The sequence below is a fragment of the Acanthopagrus latus genome, chromosome 11 (assembly GCF_904848185.1).
Source record: "Acanthopagrus latus isolate v.2019 chromosome 11, fAcaLat1.1, whole genome shotgun sequence".
NCBI classification, from domain to species: Eukaryota; Metazoa; Chordata; class Actinopteri; order Spariformes; family Sparidae; genus Acanthopagrus; species Acanthopagrus latus.
Genome location: NC_051049.1, coordinates 4878950 through 4901600, shown reverse-complemented (window position 1 = coordinate 4901600; position 22651 = coordinate 4878950). Strand labels below are relative to the sequence as shown.

The 22651-nt window shown below is 40.9% G+C and overlaps 1 protein-coding gene across 3 annotated transcripts; it reads left to right on the top strand.

The window, feature by feature from the left end:
* Positions 1–7289: 7289 nt before the first annotated feature.
* Positions 7290–21807, top strand: hdlbpa (high density lipoprotein binding protein a). 3 transcript variants are annotated; one of them, XM_037114832.1, is made up of 28 exons: positions 7290–7376; positions 9492–9563; positions 12639–12753; positions 12862–13031; positions 13285–13500; positions 13586–13792; positions 13898–14113; positions 14200–14406; positions 14516–14623; positions 14717–14821; positions 15584–15662; positions 15782–15921; positions 16004–16108; positions 16197–16310; positions 16427–16513; positions 16606–16737; positions 16826–17044; positions 17434–17655; positions 17756–17974; positions 18090–18228; positions 18555–18703; positions 18788–18892; positions 18988–19122; positions 19342–19485; positions 19581–19760; positions 19867–19983; positions 20085–20225; positions 20346–21807. In XM_037114832.1, exons 3-28 carry the CDS (start codon positions 12678–12680, stop codon positions 20433–20435), a joined length of 3822 nt encoding a protein of 1273 aa, XP_036970727.1. In that variant the 5' UTR covers positions 7290–7376; positions 9492–9563; positions 12639–12677; the 3' UTR covers positions 20436–21807. The 3 variants fall into 3 exon arrangements, with proteins under 3 accessions (XP_036970727.1, XP_036970725.1, XP_036970726.1); XM_037114830.1 differs by having other exon boundaries at positions 18552–18703; XM_037114831.1 differs by lacking the exon at positions 7290–7376 and adding an exon at positions 7687–7705 and having other exon boundaries at positions 18552–18703.
* Positions 21808–22651: the final 844 nt, after the last annotated feature.

Here is a 22651-nt window from a genome sequence, read left to right as displayed (position 1 = left end):
GGGGCTGAGGATTCTAAAGGCTGAGGAGGAAGGTTCACCTCCCTTCTCTTTAAATAGCCTGATGGATGGAGAACAAACAGGAAAAATTACAGGTTGAGGATTCTTAAAAAGGCCTCTTTTTTTCTTTTCTATGGTGGATTTAGTTTTTTTTTTTTTTTTTAAATCTATAGGCTGATGGTTGTAGCCAGTGGAAGTGAAGTGATTGTGTTTTATCTGATTGTTTTTTGTTTTGTTTGATAAGACTCACAAAGTTAGATGTAGATTCACTGTATAATGTGCAATAAGTGGACAAGAGCATGGATGTAAAGTATAGAAAAAGAGTGTCTGTTTGAGCATTTCTGTTCTTTAAACGTCAATTTTGCAGGTCAAAGTGTGTTTGCAGGTCTTGAGGAGTACTACGGCATAAGTAGTCCAGAGGAAGCTGCATGAAATTTGATAAACTGTCCCCAGTGATGTCATTTTGTGGGTGATGTAAGCACCAGGTAATTTTATTTATTTTTTTTAAAATAGGCTTGGAGAGTTATACCCGCTCCAGGAATTTCCACCTTTGGCTCTGAGACAATAAATAGATATTGGGTTGAATGTAGTGTGATGCCTTTGATGTGTGCAGTTCAAGTGAAAGAGTAAACATAATCCCTTTCAAGCATAAAGTTTTTAATGAACAAATTAATATACTGTTAAGTGTTACTCTTAAACAAGTAAAAAAAACGTGAATCTTGACAGGCAGAATATACCGTTCAGCGCATAGATAAATTTTCAGTCACAGATAAAAATGTACAAGAGAAATTACCTCTCGTGATATCACCCAGTGGTGAGTTGTATTGTGGGAAATATAGGCGCCAGGTTTTGAAGAGGAAGAGGAAGAATGTGTTGAAGAGGCCATATTTTTGGTTCTGTTGTATCACTTTTAATCAGTTGTTTTTAAACTGCCCGTAATGAGTCCAACATTGTCATAGGAGTACAATTCTAGACCAGTTGACTGCTTTTCAAAACCTGCCATCTACATTACCGACAACGCAACATAACCATTGAGTGACATCACTGGAGTCGATTTATCAGATTACATGCAGCTTCCTCTGGAACCACAAAAGGCTTCATACTCACATATGCAATAATACTCCCAGAGACCTGTAAACAAAACTAGCAAAGCAGTGGGCTGTACAGAAATACTCTGCCATGCTGGTACACAACAGTACTGGTGAATTTCTCTGAATACAGTAGGTAACAGTCTGTGTAGACATGCGCATACCTCCCACTTTGCTTTTCTCCCCCATCTCTTTATTGAAAACAATATATAGATTTAAGTATGAAGGTATCATAATGACATATGGGTGATATGACAGGCATGATAATATTCTCAGTAGGATGGTATGATCAACAGGACACGTGTTAATGTAATATAACATTTCTTTAAATAAATCACAGCATACTAACTGCATGAGCACATTTCTTATTCTTTACAATTTGGGTAGTCTCAAGTTCTTCCTAAATTCAATTTTGAAAGGTTCAAATGATGAGACCTACAGATCTTGGCTGTCAGATGTGACATTCCCTCAGTAAAATTAATAAGTTGACAGTCCGCTGAACTTCCTTGTTATTGTTTTCATAGTATAGAGTTACATCCTTGGCTTCCAGCTCAAAGGGTCAGTGTGTAGGATTCAGTGGTATTTAAGGGCAGATATGGAATATAATATTCTCAATCATGTTTCGTTAGTGTGTCACCTGAAACTAAGACTTATTGTGTTTTCATTACTTTATAATGAACCTTGTTATCTACAGAGGAAGTGGGTCCTCCTCCACAGCCATATTAAGGACAAACCAAACACCAGCTCTTGAGAAGGCACTGTAGGGGAGGATGAGATGAGGGGTCACGTCTCACACCACAAGTTGACAATAAATCCTCCACAGGAACACAAATTAAAGTCATAGGCCACAGGTTCTGATTGTTTTGGGAAGTTGAAGTTAAAGATTTAAGGCTTTTTTATGCACACAAAGGAAGATTTTCAACATCAACGCTCCCCTCATGTTCCAAACTCCCAGCCTGGACCTCCAGTTACATGACTAACTGAGCTAGCTAGCTAATGGCTGCTATGTTTAGCAGCAGTTTATGTTTACTCTGGTGCCATGCTGACCCCTAGTGGTTTGAAGTGAGAGTTTGACAGGTGGCCCATTCTTACATATTGCACCTTTTAATACGGATACCTATATTGATGGCCACGTCTATGAATCCTTGCCAAATGAACAAACATCAAGAGACATAGTGATTACCTGAAAAAAAAAACCAAACAAACAAACTAAGAAGTACAAGGATTCAGAGGTGCACAGCCACGTGCCATGAAAACAAACATCATCTCTCAAACTATAGCAAGTATAAGGCTGAATGCAGTTAAAATCATAGGAAACCAGGGTCCAGGCTCCAAGATCTTCTGGATCTGTGTTTCTGAATGCAAAGTAGAGCTTTGTTAATATCTGTACTGGCTCATAATGTGGTACATCCTTCCTAATCACGATGGTGATTATGTTTCAGATACTTCTTTGTTACCTTAAAGGTCCAATCAGTAGGAAAAGATAATTTTCAAGTCTCACTCCCAACTACAAAGCCTGATTGAGCCTTAGACCTGGATTTGTGTCTGTAGTGGATGGCACTGCAGAGTTTTGGGGAGAACCGTGGACTCAACCTGTTTAATTCTATCTTTTTTCAATAAGGAACATGTCTGTTGTCCAGAATATGAAAATACTGAAAAGCTTCCCAAATGCAACAGCAGGATCAGTAATCCAGAAAATATCAACCATGACTAACCCAGTCTGCATTAGGCAAGTTAACCTGGATCTGCTCATTAGTCTGTCTGTGTGTGTGTGTGTGTGTGCGCGCCTGTGTACGTGTGTGAGCTGCCACCCAGTGGTCACACAGTAGCACACACACAAGAGCCACACTGAATTTCTCCTGCATTTTACTGTCTGGGGGGGAAAAAAACTTCTCAAGGCATCGAGACTTTATTTTGCTCGTACAGGTGAACAAAGGTATAAAAATGCCACAGTAACCATGTAACATTATGAGGATGACGTGAACTTTTGTGTATGTTAGGCTTGTATGTTGGTTTCTTTACTGTAACTAAATTGCAGATTAAAAACAACATGGCCTTCATGACTTAAATAAATGTTGATGAAGGCTCTCAGTCGTGCAGGTCATGGTTATTCTGTCTGTGCTGTATCTTAGGCGACTGGACGTGTTTCAGTTTCACCCCTCATCCCAGAAGAAGAAGAACCGAAGAAGCGTCTCGGACGAGAGGCGAAACATCCTCAAGAAACTGAAACGTCCAGGTGCCTACAGTGAAGCACTTAGTAAGACTTAGTAAGCCTAGTGGGAAAAGCTAATAGAACGTGGTAGTCCTGGTTGTATGGAAAAGTCTGCTCCCATTAAACATGCATGATATATACTTTTTTCAGCTCATAAAGATGATTACCTACTGCTCCTGTCAGATACAGGAAGGGTTAGGATTAGGATGTAGTAAGCAAATTGATGATTTAATATGCCATGGCTTGAAACTGAACATTTATTGCAACTTAAAATTATGTTGCCTGCCTCTGACACTGTAAAAAATGTCCACACCAGCAACATGTTTGACGCTCACACTCTCTCTGCACTGCATGACCCCACACAGGTGCACTGCTTTGACATCTTATCTTCTCCTTATTCTTTTTCCTCTCAGTGTTTATTGAAAGATCCAAAAGTCAACTTGGAAAGTGATGAACACCAGCCAGTGTATACGAGTGTGTAGACGCTGTGATTTTTAAGTTAAAGAAGGCAATTTGACTTCATTTTATCGGCTCTATTTATTGACTTTAATGTGAGCGATCCCAATATTAAGCTGATAATACAAGTTTCCTAATACTGGGTTGATAATTTATTTAGCTGATATATATTTCACACATCCTTAGCTTCCATATCTGTTAATTATTACTTACATCTGAACCAACTCATATCCTTAAACACCAACCAGTCATCTTCTGAGATTCTTAACTTGACCTCGACCCAGTAATTCATAGTTTTTATAATAAAGCCATGTCTTAGACAGCAAACAGACTGTTTAATGAACTTAACTACCACATTTTTAAAAAATGAACTTAAATTATACGTTTACCTAAACCTAAAATGTATAGTCTGTGGATTCTCTCCTTTCGTAACGTTTTTGTGTAGGAGAAATGTAATTCCTTTCATATTGTGTGTTGAAATTCACAAGAGGGAATATATAACCTATAGTGTATGTTTGTCTGCCTATATACAGAACTTTAGCTATTCAAGTTTAATGGCGTTTAGTAATATATATTAGGTTATAGTCACATATTATCTCTTCATTGCAGAGTAATTAATGTTGTGTTAATGTTAACTAGCTTCATTTGATGATAGATTCAAGGTCACTGGTGTTAGATGATGTTAGGTGGCACAATTTGATTAGCAGACTTGTTGACTCCCTCCATACTACACGTATTGTCTAATTCATTTGAAAAATAGATCTTACAACGGCATCCCTCCGGCCCTGATGACTGTTATAATCAGCAATAATTACTACATTAATACATCGGACCAGACCCATCTTCGAAATCCGTGGATATTTTGATGTCTTGCGCATCTGTCAAACTCTTTCCACAGACAGACAGACAGACAGACATACAGAACTGGTAAACATACATTTATTTAATTGATGTTTTATGTAAAGCCATGTTTATTTCAACCAGCAGGTAAGTGTGTTTAGTAAGCTGGAATCCTAAACTTAGTCCAGGTTTGTTGGTTTGAAATTACAGTGGTCAAAAACATTAAAACCCCTGACGAGAGGTTGTTGCACCAAGAGGCCACGCCCACTATGATGTCATAAAACAACAGACTGCCATTTTTAATAAAAAAGTAGACATTACATACTGTGAATGTTTGGTTAGAGTATTATCAAGAATACCAAACTACTGAAGTGGTGATGACATGATGATTTAGAAACTAACTGAAGTCACAAAATGATGATGAAACATGCTAATACACTAATGATGAGGTTTTAGTTGACCGTATAAATTGAGGAAAATCTGAAGCTAATTCTGATACAAAGCTTAATTTGACATGTTTATGGTTCCTTTACAGTCTTGATATGGTGATACTGGGTGTTATGATCACACACATCATGAGATAATATATTTTATAATGTCAGAAACTTACCCATATTGTTTATGGTAAAGTATCTATGTCTTTACATCTCTTGGTGTTCCATTAACAGTAATCAGTTCACAGTAGTACAATTTAAATATTCTCTGGTTTACAACAGACATTGCCATCTCAGATTCCCAACTGAAGTCCCAGAAAATGTACAATATGATATTGATTTGCACATAAGCCAACCACACTAATCACAGGGAATGTACAGTATTTTTGAATTGAGTATTTTTGTGATTGTCAACCCTATTGATGTGCCGTCATGCACATTTTTCCTGTTGTTATCTACTATGACCTCATATCTCCCCCTTCATAATTGCTCAAATGTTCACATATGTGTAAAACCATTTAAAAAATGTTTCTGATCCCAAACAAAGTGACGGCCTCGGCTTGACCAAAGCTCAGTCAAATTTTCTCAGCCTGGCCATGCAAATTATATGCAAGTGAGACGTTACCGTCGTGTTATCAGTCTTTACTGTTAAGTGCAAGACAGCCAGTGTGTATGGACGCATTAAAAGAATCTCTGTTTTATCCTATTTGGCAAAATAATTTGTGATTACACAGTAAATACTACAATGTGGCGTGTCTTACACAAATAAGTTTACTTTACTCACTTTCATCAATATGTTCTCTTCTTCCTATTTTTTTTATTAAGATACAGTTAATTGCAGGGTGAAGAAAGGGATTTACTTATGTTTTTTTTGAGTGACGCTGACTTAAAACCATCAAGTGTCAACAAAGGAAGTGATGAAGAGCTGTAGGAAGCAGGTGTGAATGTGATCAGTGTGACTCTGTGAAAGACAGCACTGTGTTCAGTGAAACTACCCCCGAGGCTGAAAAACACATTTACATAGATGTATATCTGAAGAAGTATGAAACCTGTTTTCGTTTTCGTTTAACACTTACACGAGCAGGCTAACACTTGCTTTTTATTAACAAGCTGCATGATTTTAACAAGTAAATCAGATTGCTGTTCAAGTAAATACAACTGAGGATTCTTAAGTTGAAGGAAATGTCACAGAGGCAGCGTTTGTGATCCTTTATGGACTGACATTGATACCTGAGATCAGTTGTAGGCTACTTGTTTGTTTTCATACATGTTTCTAGACGTCTTCGTGCACTAGCTGTGGACTCCATGACTCCTGTGCAGTTTATTCATTAACATTCAAGCTAGCTGAGGAATGATTAAGACATGAGAATGCTGCTTCTCTGACCCTTCTTTTGACAAAGTTTGAATGCACATGTCCCGGGCAAAAAAAACTGCAGGATTGTTTGGCATGTTGCTCTCTGAAATACACAACAACAACAGTGTGAACCTTGACCTGCTCCGTGAACTTAAAGGGGCACTATGTTGTTTTGGAGAAGAAATTCAGAATATTAATTGAGGTAATGATACAAACTCAAACATTTAGTTTTTTTTTTCCATAATTGAATGAAAAAAAGATGTTCTCAGATGAAAACAAGGTCCCAAGACCACCATTTGATAGCTAGGAAGGTGGCAGGGTCCGCCACATGCTAGTGTGAAACTGTGTTGTCCTTGTTTCATCAGTTTGTCTATTCAGTTTATTCAATCACGTGGCAACAAAGAGAGTTTGTTTATTTAGTTTCAGCCAATGATGATGTGTCGCTTCTGATTACATTCCACCCCCCCCCCAAAAAAAAAACTAGGAAGTGCACCTTTAACAGGATGACTCACTCATTATTTGACCTCACTAAGAGTCAAAAAAGATGCAGAAATGACCCCAAATAAAACAAAACAGAACTGTATCACATTAATTTATCTTTTTTTTTTTTTTTTTGGTGTGTGTGTGTGTGTGTGTGTGTGTGTGTGTATGAATACTCTCCTTTACACATCATTTGAACAGATCCTTACTTAAGGCCAAGTCAGCAATCTCTGGAATATAACAACATTAATCACATTTTTTAAAAATTTTTATTTATTTTTTTAATCTTACTATGATTTTCACACGTAATGTATCCACAGTTGAGAAGTTGCACAAGAGCGTGTCACTCTTAGACATGTAAAGAAGTTACTTGTAATCGGACTCTTCGACGTGACGTCGGAGGATGTGATTGGTGGGCGGCCCTGGTATATATCCGTCAGACTACAATCCCACCTTCTCGCCAGTGGAATCATCTCAGCTTCTGCACCTTCAGGGCAGACGAGTACATAAAACAAGTGAGTACTTCTCCTTTTTTCTCTCCCTCTCTCTCCCTCTTCCCCAATGCGGCTGTATCCTTATATTACATACGAGCTGTAACTACCATGTACGTGACGGTGTTGTACTTGTTGAGACGGTAGTTTGTCGGCTGAACCTTGAACGTTACAGTATGTTCTGGCCTGACTCCGTGTCATTTCTACCCCTGCTCAGCTGTATGCCTACGTGGACTTAGCGAGCTAGTAGAGCAAACTGTATGCTAACGTGAGCTCGCTAGCTAAAGGGGGGCTACACTTCAACTTGTACTTTTTTTTACGAGCCTGTTAGTGTCTGTAAAGAAAGAGAGGAGGTAGGAAGAAAAAAAAAGAACCGACACGACACAAGTCTGCGGGTGTGGCAGACAGTTTTAATGTTTAATCCACTGGTAATGTCACTTAATGTCATTAGCTGGCTAAAGGTACAGCCCTGAAGTTTATGTGTCTGAGTGAGCCGAGCTACGTGTTAGCCGAGGAGCTACGTGTCACAGTCGCAGACACCGTAGTCAAAGTTTTTAGCAAGTTTGCTAACTAGCAAGGGGTTTGAAGCTAGCGTTACTAAATCCAGGCTATAGTGATTTTGCTGCTGGGGATCCCACCTCTTTCGAAGGGGCACACATATTTGCTAAACACCCGACGTTATCTCGGTGTCCACGGCAGTTTAAAGAGTGTGAGTTTGTCTCGATCTTCGGTGCATTTTTTTATGGTTGGTCAGCGTTAGCCAACATGACGGCGGCTAGCATTAACTGTAATGTGTCGTTGGCAACTGTCAGCTAGTTAACTTGATATCGTGTTAGCTAGGACTCACACTAACCAGCTGCTTAAATCCTTAATCTGGGATTTGTGGTATATAGTTCTATATGCTCGGAGTATGTTGAGCTGCAGCTAACGTTGATGCAAGTTTAACTAGCTAACTTGTTAGCAGCTCATTAACATAAATGATCTCGTAGGGTGGATATTATGAAGCTACATTTCCTTAAGTTAACGTTGGTTGACCGCCTTGTTTTTTCTGATCGTGGAGCTCGTCACTAATGTAATAATATAATAGTAAATGATCCCTAATTTAAAATCATAATTGCACTCATGATATGGTAGTTTTAGGTGTAACTACTTTGCATCACTGTGTTGTAATTCACATATATCATGTGAAGACATGGAGTTACTCCTTCTATCGTCTGACTGCTGCTGCTGCTGGTGTGGAAATGAGAAAACTGGCGTCAGTTGTTTCAATAATGTTAATGCAAACAGGCCCTGGAATTACAACACTAAATACTCAAAGCAGGGGCTGGTAGGCTACACCCTATTCACCCTGTTTTTATAAATATCATACCCTTACTGATTATATGCCCCTTATTAAATGGTAGATGATAATAGTTGCTGGATAAATACCTACATGTCATTCAGGAGGGAGAGGCAATTGGTGACACCAGTGGCAAAGTAAATCCAACTGGACCAAATTTGACCACCTTTTTTAGTAATAACGGCCTTTTTTTTTATAAGAGACATTCACTGTGTAATTTATGTGTGTGAGAGAGAGTAATAGCCTATTTACCTGGTTCACCCACAGCAGCTTCATCAGTTGCCAGGTTTGTCCTTCTGTCTGACAAGACAGCGTCCAATTATAAAAGCCAGATGCTTGTGAAGGAGAGTGGGATCTGATGGCACCTGTACCATACTGGAGTTCAGTGATGCGCTTCTTGTCAACTTGATTTGAATACCTCTTAATTTCGCGATGGTTTCAGTTGTCTGAGGTAGCAGCACTTTGGCCTTCTGGCAGTATTCTCCTGAACCATGACTGTCAAAAAATATACAAGTTAGGCCTCAACAGCAGCTGCTTTTATCAGTTGACTTTGTATTTGCTGTCTGAAGTCTCCCATTTAATGACTCAATATTTATCTAAAAAATGTCCTCTGTCGACCAATTAGTAGTTAATTGGATACGATACAAGGCTCATTTAGATATTACTGAGAATTCATAACCCTGTACTAGTCACTCTGTGCATTGTTATTGAAGTTGGGCTCCTGTCATATCTTGATCTTTTTAAAAAAAAAATAAGAAAATTAGATCCCATGACTGATCTTGTTTCTTTGTGGTCCTCAGGCAAAAGCTGGCAGGCTGACGGGAACTTGCATCTTTACAGGACGGATTATCTGGTAACTGACCATTTAGCTGGTAAGTTCTTACAGTTATTAGCTTTGTAGGTACTGACACTAATACAGTCTTATGTAATTAGCTGCATGCTGTTGTGTTTACCCTGAATGTTATTCTTTCCACCCTCACCACAGCTTTTAAAGTGGCCTTGTAGTAATGAGGAATAAGGGTGGGACCAAATATCTTTATGGCAATATATTTATAAATGTCTCTTATTCTTGCAATATGTATGTTCTCCAGAACTGTTCTGCTTTTTGGCTGTGTGGCCTTTTGACAGTTTATGGCTATTTTACATTAAAATGATGACATGTGGACATTTACAAGGTTGGTAAGCATGTGTGTGTGATAAAGAAGCTCTCAGCTAAGGCTTGATTCACTTTAAGTCCTGTGAAACTGACACCACAATCCAGCACAATGATGCATAATCCTCGCACTTTGCATTTGTAGATGTATCTGGTATTCTTGACTTGGACAGATACAGTCACGTATCATTAGATGATTGTTTTGCAATGTATCGATTATACAGAATGGCAGGTTAACTCTGTGATTCCTCACGTGATAAATGAGGAATATATTTTGCTCTGTGGCATAGCAACTTAATTTGCTTTGTTTACCTGTTCTCACAGACATTTAGCACGTGGCCGAAAGAGGGTTCTTGAGCTCTAAAACAAGCTGAGAAGATAAACTATATTTTGTCCTACAGGCTTTTGGCAATCAAACATAAACCCATTTTACATGGAGTTAAAGGTTTTTCTAAAAGAAAACTAGATTTTGAAACATCTCTTGAATTTCATAGTACCTGACATTCCTTCCACATTGTGAGGGTATTCATCCAAGTTCAAGCAGGCAGCAACAAAGGACATTGTTTTGTGTCCGGTTTCTCAACATAGTCTAGTCCGGAGAAAGAAAAACATGTAACCAAGTTGGTTTGGCTTTAGTGTGACTTAGTGTTTTGCACCTTCTCTTGCCACTTAAGTGTCAACAAAGTGGGGGACGGCCTACCTCTTAAAATAAATCACTGTTTATTCAACGTTGTCAACATTTCAGGACAATTAAATCTTTATGGAAATCTTGTGATTCTGTGACAGCAGTGCTATGCCCACCCTCTTCTGAAAACATTCTTGTTCATACCAGTGCTTAAAGAAAGATATTCACAGCCTTAAATTGGCAACAGGGTCTGCAAACAGTAATGAGTGCTGGGCAGAGCAGCAGCCTTAAGTTTATGAAGCCTGACAAGGAAGAGGCCAGTGAAAGGGTGATGTAAAATGTGTAGGCGAGGAAAATGGCTTGCTAAAAGGACTACCACCATGTCAAAGATTGCATGGAAAAACTCTTAATATCAACAAGTTCTTTGTGACATCTGGATTCTCTCCATGCTTTCAGATACATTTCAGGCATGCTTGGGGGCAAAATCCAGTCTGAAACAATTCACATTCCTCTGCTCTTGTTGGCCTGAATTTTTAAGTTTCTCTGCCAGCCAGAAAAACAAAGGAGAGACTCCTGAAGGTGTATTGAATTTCTTCATTGACAGCGAAGCTGAATCAAGCTTTAGTCAAAGGCTTGTTTTATATCATCGGAGGACATATGATTGTTAATGGAACTAAGTCAGCACATCCACATTTATTTAACTGAGACATCAACATAGCTGCGCGGTTTCTTTTTATACATGTCATACTAGATGGGAAGATTGTCTTTGGTTTCTCTCTTGTAAAAAGTTAGTCATGTTCAGGGAGTGTGGATGGGGCATCTGAGCTTTCTAATGGTGGAGAGTTACTTTAATCCTATCCAACATGGATGCACAGAGGGGTCAATGGGTTAAAACCCTTTTAACCTTGGAGCCTACTTACTTAGCTACACTTTGTGGAATTGCACTGGACAAAGACGAATGACAGTCAAACGGAAGACAAACTGGTTTCTTGTAGGAGGACACAACTATACTGTAGCTGTAGCCCACACCAGTATTTTCTTTTGTAGTGCCAAGGTTAACCTCTTTAATCAGTCGTGCACAGACCCGGCACATATTAACACAGTGATCACATGGTAACGTGACAACAAGTGTGATCATTCTGTGAGTTACATGCCTTGTTTTTGATAAAAGGTAGATTAGATACTGGTGGAAATCTCAAAGTCCACCTATGATAAGCTTTGAGCATTTCTAATTGCGTATCTACAACTAGATAAGCAACAATCAGCAGTGAAGTTCAAGAAAGAAAACATCCATGGGAGTAATTAAACAAGAGTTTATTATTCCAGTTATAATGTGACATAAACTTTTTTTTTTGACTAAGCTTCCCCAACTAAAGATGATGAAGAACATCAAGGACAAAAACGAGAGCCCGACCAATGCAGGTTTTTTTGGGGCTGATACCAGTGTTATGGGGATAAAAAAAGATTGCAATATTGATATATCAGCTGATATAAACACCCTTTTTTTTGGCAATGATCCCTTTTTAATGTGGATATCAACCAATTGTGACAACACATATGTAATGGGGGCAGCACATTCAACGGATTAACAATAAACTTTATTTTCTAGAATAACTGAAACTGTAAAATTTCACTTGGAACTTTGGCCCCAACATGTTATATTCATGTAGGATCCCTTCAGTCTGAAGCTGATTGAGAGTTTTTTTATTTTTGTTTATTATGCTCCTGCTGTTACAATTTTTCTGTAAATAATGTTAATTGCTCTTGTCGTCTCTGTTGCCAGACTTCTGAAAAATAGAGGTTAACTTTCTATAAAGGATGCAAGTTTTAAGCAATTTCTTTAATCATCAATATATGAAATACAGCATGTGGGTCGTCTATCCATTAGGAGACTGTTTGAACCACTGACTCGGATCTAAATTTGTTGCAGAATCAGTGTAGGCTACATTAGGAATTAAAAAGGGAAACCATTTTACAGATGTGTACAAAATAATGACTTCATTCGTCTTGACTCAAATCTGGCCCAACAAAATCGAACACATAATTTGTGACAAGGAACTTTTGGATGTATTAATGCCCATCTCTGATTGTTGGTTAATACAATTTTAATCGACTGAATCATTAACCAACAGTTGATTCATCATTAACATCCCTTTTTTTTCCTTGCAGTGGCACACTCGGACTCTGTGTTAACGTGGGATTTTGACAATGAGCTCAGTCGCTGTACTTACGCAGGAAAGCTTCAATGAGCACCGCAGTGGGCTCTTGCCAGAGCAGAAGGGTGGTGAGTATTTGGATTTTTAAGGCTTGCTTGATATGGAAACTGCACAATCACAGCCATAAGTGGATTCATGTGTTTTATTTTTTTTAATTCAATTTGTTCTTATTCCAGCTGCTGTGGCAGGAACTGGTGCTCCTGGAGAGGAGGAGGAAGCCCTTCCTACCTACAAGGATGCCTTCCCACCTCTGCCTGAGAAGGCGGCCTCACCTGAGGGGACCCAGGAAACTGCCAACGCCTGGACATCCAAGCTCCGTCCTCTGAAGGCTTCTGTTATCACCCAGGTATAACAATTTTCAAAGCTAACACTAAGAGCATCTCTGGTGATGAGGTGTAATATTAGAAAGGTTCATGGTGTCATTTTTATTGTTTTTTTTTTTTTTCCCCCTGGGAGATGGAGAGTAGAATGCTGGGACGTCAAGCTATTTTAATTTTTTCCTTTTTGCCAGTGTGTCTCATGGGTTTTGAAAGATCTATCATAGCAATCCTGATGTAACAATTGTTCGTCACATTAAATCGTTTTTCTCCATGAACTAGGTTTTCCATGTGCCTCTAGAGGAGCGCAAGTACAAGGACATCAACCAGTTTGGGGAAGGAGACCAAGCGAAGGTCTGTGTGGACATCATGCATAAGACCGGAGCCCACCTCGAACTCTCCTTGGCAAAAGATCAGGGTCTCTCCATCATGGTTTCTGGAAAGCTGGATGCCGTGATGAAGGCCCGCAAGGAGATTGTGTCCCGACTGCAGACTCAGGTCAAGAAAGCTGCTTTGTTGATATCTAAATGAGGTGTTAATGGTTGAGGACGAAGGTGCTTACTGTACATTTTAACCCCAACAGGCCTCAGCTACTGTCGCCATCCCCAAGGAACACCATCGTTTTGTCATCGGCAAAAATGGGGAGAAGCTTCAGGAGCTCGAGCTCAAGACTGCCACCAAAATCCAGATCCCACGACCTGACGACCCCAGCAACCAGATCAAGATCTCTGGTACCAAGGAGGGCCTGGAGAAGGCAAAGCATGAGATCCTGTTGATCTCTGCTGAACAGGTATGATGGCTCTGACAACTATCTCGCTTCATTGAGGCACAGCCCAGACGTAACTGCTTAAGGTGAAATTTGCATTGTCATCCCCTGCCTCTCCTCCTCTTTCAGGACAAGCGTGCTGTGGAGAGGGTGAACATTGACAAGGTGTTCCACCCATTCATCACCGGTGCCTACAATAAGCTGGTAGGTGAGATGATGCAGGAGACCGGCGCCCGCATTAATGTCCCCCCTCCAAGTGTGAACAAGACCGAGATTGTCATCACTGGGGAAAAGGAGCAGGTGGCCCTTGCTGTGGCTATGATCAAGAAGGTTTCTGAAGAGAAGGTATGCTACAATCAAAATGCTGATACAGATCAAACTGATTTTCTGCAGTTAAAGGTTACTGATCAACTACCCTTTATGTGTTGCAGAAGAAGAATGCCACCACCATTGCAGTGGAGGTGAAGAAATCTCAGCACAAGTATGTGATTGGCCCCAAGGGAAACACCCTGCAGGAGATCCTGGATAAAACTGGTGTGTCAGTTGAGATCCCACCTTCTGATAGCAGCTCAGAAACTGTCATCCTTCGTGGGGAGCCAGACCGTCTGGGTCAGGCCCTCACTGAAGTTTATGCCAAGGTGGGGAACGTTCTTGAATATAATCTTGTGATGATGTAGGACATTGATTTAATGTTGAAAAAATAAAAAAGCATTGAGGTGTAACTCAAAACATTTTGTTCCTTTGCAGGCAAACAGCTACACTGTTTCCTCGGTCTCAGCTCCTTCTTGGCTTCATCGTTTCATCATTGGCAAGAAGGGGCAAAACTTGGCCAAGATTACCCAACAAATGCCCAAGGTCCGTCAGAGGATTAATCTCAGCTATATTACTTTAAATACTTTTTTTGGAATTAATTTTGTAACTTATGATTGTCGGGTATTTTGCATGCAGGTGCACATTGAGTTCACCGAGGGAGAAGACAGGATCACCCTGGAGGGTCCCACCAAAGACGTGCAGATGGTGCAGAGCCAGATCGAAGCTATTGTTACAGATTTGGTGAGTATTGAGCTCACTATACACCGTTTCTTGGACCTTGACTGGAGGCCTGCCAATCAAAAGAGCTCCTTTTTATTGTCATGTGCGGGAAATTAGATTGTGTAAAAGGAGGACTTAAAGGTGTTTTTTGATAACGCTCAGCCACTAAATATTATATTCCAACTCCACTTTCCTTTGCATTTATGAACAGGGCTACTGATCAACATGGAAACATCTGACCCCTGAAATGGTTGCCAGTTTTTGCACTAGCTAGCAAACTTAAACATGGCTAACCCTAGCTTGCAGACCGTAATTTTGGTAATGCTAGCTAACATAACAGGGCGAACACTAGCTAGCTAAAGTGAGGACAGTGTGCTGGGTGCATACTGTAGAAATCAGCCTTCTTTTACATTTTTTTTTTTTCCCCCACAAACTGGCAGCTACCAAGTATCTTGACCGCTGACAGAACACAGCTACCACCTGATAACAATGGCATTATACTATTGGCTCACATACCATTTTTTTATTTCACAATCATAATGTTTTTTGAAGGAAAAGATTCATTTTTTTCCCCCTTTCTACAACCTCTGTAGATGTGTTATTTAAAAATAATGATATAGCCACATAAGTGTTTTCAATGTGACCTTTTTTTAAAGTGGGATTTTATAGTCTAAGGCTCTGCATAAGAGGATGCAGAGAATTAAAGCACCTTTTACAAAATCTTACAAGCTTAAGTCAGTTTATTCAGTGATATTCATGTTTATGTCTCCTTCCATCTCAAAGGTAAGCCGCATGGACTATGCAGAGATTAGCGTGGATCCCAAATTCCACAGACACCTGATTGGAAAAGGAGGAGTTAACAGTAAGTGAATTGTTGCTGTCTAAAGGCTGATATACTGAATTTTATCAGTGCAACCAAAACTTGATTTTCAGCCCTTTCAAACCACATATTTGACTAAAACATATTTTCATATCTTATAGTCAACCGCATCAAAGAGCTGCACAAGGTGACTGTCCGCATCCCCCCTGACAACGAGAAAAGCAACCTGATCCGTATCGAGGGGGATCCCCAGGGTGTGCAGGAAGCCAAGAAGGAGCTGCTTGAGCTTGCGTCACGCATGGTAAGGACAAACTTAAGTCCACAGCCAAGTTGCTACAAACTGGATCCTGGTGTGCCGTCACTAAATATTCTGTCTCTTGCAGGAGAACGAGCGTACAAAGGACCTGATCATCGAACAGCGTTTTCATAGAGCCATTATTGGCCAAAAAGGGGAAAAGATAAAAGAAGTGCGCGACAAATTCCCCGAGGTGAGTTGGACAATGTTGGCGACGGACAGCTTATGTCGGTGGTTTTGACTGTACTGAACCCATTAACACCTTGTACTATTTGTTACAGGTCATCATTAATTTCCCCGACCCTGCACAGAAAAGCGACATTGTCCAACTTAGGGGCCCACGAACTGAGGTGGAAAAATGCGCTAAGTTCATGCAGAAGATAGTGGCTGAGATGGTAAATATTTACTTGTGTTTCATCTTAAATACTTGTGTCTGTTCAATGATAGTTTTAATATGGCATTCATAGCCTTGTAAGGACCAGTGTTAACTTTCAGTTGTTGCTTTTCTCAGGTGGAGAACAGCTTCTCTGTCTCAGTCCCCATCTTCAAGCAATTCCACAGAAACATCATTGGGAAAGGAGGATCAAACATTAAGAAGGTACTGTTCATTTAACCAACTTAATATTCTTTTAAATGAAGTCTCTACAGGCTGTTGCGGTTTGATTTGACGATTTGTTTTCTTTGACTCAGATTCGGGAGGAAACTAACACTAAAATTGACCTGCCTGCTGAGAACAGCAACTCAGAGATGATTGTCATCACCGGAAAGAAGGCAAACTGTGAGGTTGCACGAAATCGCATTCTGGCCATTCAGAAGGAGCTGGTAAGCATATGCATGCATGTATTTAACCTCTAATCAGACATATGTAGACCCATCTGCCAGAGCTTATACAGTGTCTCACTGTGTCCAGGCAAACATCTCGGAGATCGAGGTATCCATTCCCTCCAAGCTGCACAACTCCCTGATTGGGTCCAAGGGACGTTTTGTGCGCTCGATTATGGAGGAGTGTGGCAGCGTGCACATTCACTTTCCCACCGAGGGCTCAGGGATTGATAAGGTCACCATCCGAGGCCCCGTCGAGGAGGTGGAAAAAGCCAAGCAGCAACTACTTGCTTTGGCAGAGGAGAAGGTTTGTATAAATGTTCTCCAGTGATCAAAAGCTGAACTTGCCTTGACCTCGCTAAACTGGCAGCCATTTGACAGGGGTATGGGGGGGGGGGGGTAAAAGGTCAAAGAGCTGGATACATCACCACATGCTGAGGACTTCTTTCAGAGTGTCAGAGTGAAAACAGCACGCTTGTGCAAAGCTAGTGTCAGAAGATTGAAATTTGTTTTGGTTGCTGCAGTTCTCTTTCTTAAGATTAAATCATGTTTAGCTTATTAAAAATTTGGGGGTTCTGACTTTGAGTTAATGATGAAGGAATATTCCGTCTCCTTCAACTTTTGAAGTTAATGAGAGCATCTTTTGTGCTGACCTTTTTTTATAATTGATGTTGACTTGTAAATGTTGTTCCCCAGCAAATAAAGAGCCACACTGCTGAGCTGCGTGCAAAGCCAGAATACCACAAGTTCCTCATCGGGAAAGGTGGTGGAAACATCCGCAAGGTTCGTGACAGCACTGGAGCAAGGATCATCTTCCCCACCGCGGAGGACAAAGACCAGGAGCTCATCACTGTGATTGGCACTGAAGAGGCAGTGCAGGAGGCTCAGAAGGAGCTAGAGGAGCTAATCAAGAGTTTGGTAAGGCTCCAAATGACTTTTGAACATAGAAGGATGAGGGGTGGACAAGGTGAGGTTTTCATACAGATGCATGATTTATTGAAATACTCTTGGGTTACAGGACAACGTTGTCGAGGATAACATGAGCGTCGATCCAAAGCACCATCGCTACTTTGTGGCTCGCCGTGGCCAGGTTCTTCGGGACCTTGCCGACGAATACGGCGGCGTGATGGTTAGCTTCCCTCGCACAGGTTCTCAGAGCGAAAAGGTCACTCTCAAAGGAGCCAAAGAATGTGTGGAAGCAGCCAAAAAGCGCATGCTGGAGATTGTTGATGACCTGGTTAGTAGATTTTTGGTTTTATTGTTTTTCTTTCCCTCTTCCATTTCTGAAATGTGACCATTGTGCTTCTTCTTTTTTTTTTTTTTTCTTCCCACTTGAACATCGTCTGTCTCAGGATGCTCAAGTGACCATTGAGTGCGTGATTGCCCAGAAGTTCCACCGTTCCATCATGGGTCCCAAGGGCTCACGTATCCAGCAGATCACCAGAGATCACAATGTACAGATCAAGTTCCCAGAACGTGAGGACCAACAAGGTGAGCGCGGGATCAGTGTAAACACAATTTCAGTTTCAGATGCACTGCATACTTGTGAAAAAAAAACTAAACTTAAAGACACAGCCAGCTTACCATTAGTCTTCATCTGCACTTCAAGACACTTCTCCTGTGTGCACACAAGACATCAACAGACTGGTGCCTGAAGAAGAAGTTAGCTTTATTCTCCTCTTCTGAGATCCTTTATTGATTTCTTTGAGAGGGTCAATGTAATTTTTTGAGAAACTGAAATTTGTTACAAACTGAATTTCTATCTCCTATCTATCAAAATTGGAATTTTTCTCAATCTTTGTTTACTATTGTAGCAGCACCTCCTGCTGAGGCCCCTATTCAGGAGAATGGAGAGGCCAACGGTGAAGTGAAGGAGCCTGTCGATCCAAATGCACCTAAAAAGTGTGACGTGATTGTGATTTCTGGCCGTAAGGAGCGGTGCGAGGCTGCTGTGGAAGCATTGAAGGTATTGCATAAAGAAATGATAAGAGAACTCTGTTCTGTTTCTCAAGATTTGCTGCTTTGTTCCCTAACCGTCTCTCTTCCTCAGGCTTTGGTTCCTGTCACTATTGAGGTGGAAGTGCCTTTTGAGCTTCATCGCTACATCATTGGACAGAAAGGAAGTGGAATTCGCAAGATGATGGATGAATTTGAGGTGTGTGTTTTTATTGATTTAGTGTTGGCACAGGGATGCACAGGGTTATTTTGTTTTGCTGATGATTCACAGTGAGCTCAACCGTCTTCCTCCAGGTCAATATTCAAGTGCCTGCTCCTGATCAGCAGTCTGATAAAATCGCCATCACCGGCTTGGCCAATCACCTCGACCGCGCCAAAGAGGGCCTCTTGGAGCGCGTCAAAGAGCTGCAGGCTGAGCAGGAGGATCGGGTTAGTAGCATATCTGAGCTCTTTCTGGTGTTTCTGCTGTGTTTCAGTCTCTTAACCTCATGAGGCAGTTAAGTTATCTTTGAGATTAACGTAAAGGCCACAATTATGATAACCTTGAATGAGGAAAAAGCATAATTATTAACTTGTCCAACAGTAGGTGAAGTGTCAAACTCACTGGAGTTGTAACCTGGAGTGTTGTTAACATCCACCCTTCTACAGGCACTCAGGAGCTTCAAGCTGACCATCACTGTGGACCCCAAGTATCACCCCAAAATCATTGGCCGCAAGGGTGCCATCATCACCAACATCCGCACTGAGCATGATGTTAACATCCAGTTCCCAGAGAAGAATGACGAAAACCAGGTATGATTTGTTTACCATCACCAAAATGTTCTGTGAGAATAAGATGTCCCCCCCCCAATAATTTATTCGATGTCATGTTTGTATCTCCTGCACAGGATCAGATTACTATTACAGGGTATGAGCACAAAGCCATAGCAGCAAAAGAGGCCATCCAGCATATCGTGGATGAGCTCGAAGAGATGATCTCCGAGGACATCACTCTGGACAGCAGGGTTCATGCCCGCATTATTGGAGCCCGCGGCAAGGGCATCCGCAAGATCATGGATGAGTTTAAGGTGAGGCTGCCTAGAGGACAGGAGACGCCGCACTTACACCACCACGCTGAAACGTGGCAACATTAAAACGTGTGCTGTATTTTGTTTGGTATCCATCTTTTTATAGGTTGATCTCAGGTTTCCCCAGAGTGGAGCTGCAGACCCGAACCTCGTGACAGTCACAGGACGCCCTGAGCTTGTGGATGAAGCCATCGACCACCTCCTTAACCTGGAAGAAGAATATGTAAGAAGCCCCCCGCGTACGATGACTGTGTAAGAAATACCTGTTGCGTTGACGGCTTGCTAATCATGCTGAGACGTTTTCCTGTGCCACCTCTTTGTTAGATGGCAGATGTTGTGGAGAATGAGGCGAAGATGGCTTACATGAGGCCTCCTGGGGGCAGCGCTGCCTCCATGGATGAACAACGTGGCCCATCCAAAGGTTTTGTGGTGAGGGAGGCTCCCTGGACCACTGGCAATGAGAAGGTGAGCGTTCTCAACACAAACCTGACACTGTTTGAAATTAAAATTCGTCACACCTTCGTCTCTTAATCCCTGTATTTTTTTTTTTTTTTTTGTATTTATTTTTTTATTTTCTATTTTTAGGCTCCTGATATGAGCAGCTCTGAAGATTTCCCAAGCTTTGGAGCCCCAGTGGCAACCAAGACCTCTCCCTGGGGACCCAAGCGCTTCTAAGCTGTGCTGCTACGGATGGGCCTGAACTTAACCGGACACAATCCTCCCCTCCATCGTCCCCCTTCTCGACCTGGACTGACCGCTGACCCTACAAGTCTTCATTTCTGAGAATGTCATCCTTCTCTGTCTACTTATCCTGGTCTGCCTTTGCAGATTCGTCAGTCTAAAAGTGCTTTTCAGATACTGTAATTGACTTGTGAGCTTTGTATCTGCATTAAATGATACTGTCTTACGCTAAAAAAAAAAGAAAAAAAGATAATAATAATGTGACAGATGTTGCGGTTAAGTCCACAGTCTGTACAAGACTGACATTTACGTGTGTATTAGACCTGACATTTCATTGTGGTTTGAACTGTTATACCAAATTCAACGGTGGCCAGACATCAGTTTTTTTGAGCTGCCCTTAGTTGCCTTCGCAGGGTGGGGGTAAAGGGATTGAATTACCGCTGGCGACATGTTAAGACGTGATGCCTGACCAACGAGGGGCCAGCTGTTTCAGTAACCCACCCCCCGTCCTGCTTTACTCATGTAGCTGAGTGAAAATGTGTCTGTCGTTAGCCTCTCGAGCACACTGTAGTGGTTGTCCTCTGTCACATCTTTCCATTTGCTTAGCTGTGCTTCTGTGAATATGGTCAAGTAGTGGCACGTACCTTGTAGCCTTATGAATTGGTAAACTCAACTAAACGGGGAGGGGTGGGGGTGGGCGGGGGGGAAGCGGTTTCGGCCACTGCGGAATGGCACCCGTTCTAACTGCCAGATGCTCGGAGATCACGCCAGAACTAAACTTCTTTACAACACTAGGCCTAGAGATCCAACGCATCGAACCTCACACTAACTGTTGAATGAACTCTTTTGACATTCAAAAGTAAATCACTCTACAACAAACTCTTATGACTGTGTTTGTGAGCAAAACAGCAGACCATTTCGTGCCAACTATCTGTCTAGTGATGTCCTGTGTTACTCATCCTCTGTATTGGGTCAGTGTCCAGTCCCTTTGTCTTCCAGTTGCTATGCAGATTGTTCTGTTAAATAGCAATGGCCCTTTTTATCAGCCTTACTACTAGAAAGATACAAACCAGGTAGAGATGATGTCTAGGTGCATTTTTAATGGACAGCTGGAAGGTATGCTTATTGTTCCGTTGAAAGCTCGTGGAACATTTCACCCCCAGTTATTGTAATTAGTTTAATTTCGCCCGAGGAGTGCGGATTTTAGCTCGCTAGCTGCTAATTCAACATCTAGCATCAGCCTACCTTGGTTTATATCCTCCTAGCATTGAATGAAAGATTATGCAAATACCATTGAAGTGAACGGTTATGGATGACACTGGAAAAGAAATTGTCCAAAAAGTCAATAAAAATTGAAAATCTCTTGCGCACTGGTCGGCGTCTTTTGTCAAGAGGAAATTAGTCATTTTTCTCGAGGAATGTAACACGACTGGTGTAACCGGCTCATCACAAAGCCGATGCAGCTGAGGCTTGATACTGTTTTGACGTAAATGGTGTTCAAAGGTTTTCATGACAGTCTTTTGTTATTTACTGGCCCGAGGCTCCAGGTGCTACAGGAGAAGTCATTATGATGATCCACTCATGAGACTCCGGGTTGTCTTGTCTAGAGACCATCTCGATCCCATCAGATTTTAAACAAAAATGGTAAAATATTAATTTAAAGTTGGCCTCGAACTTTAACACATTCCTACTATTAGAGAAGATATGAACAGTGACTGTTTTGCATTTTTCCTTTTCTACATTACTTCACAAATAACTAAGAATAATTTAAAATAGTTGCTGGCTAACCTTCTGTTGACCATCAATGAATTGCTATTGGCTCTGTCTGAAATTAGATGTCAGGTTTGACTTGACTTCTGAGCCACACTGCTGCTAAAATGAGTTTTCAGGTTGAGATGTAAGATTTCAGTTTAACTGACGAGCCCTCTCACACAGTGACAGTGAATCTTATACATTATAAGGTTCACTTTGTATAATTTCTTGAGCTAAAAATGCTCTTTAACTACGTAGGATATTTGATTATTTATTTTAGAGCCTGAAAGATACTCAGTTTAAAGTAAACAAAACATTTTATTGATTGATATATGCAACAATCTCTCAAATGTGGTTATTGAACACTTGTAAATAAGACATGTGACACCAAGATATCTTAAAGTTTGACAATTAACTTTATAGCCTAAAATAACATGTAGTGTACTGAAACAGTGAAC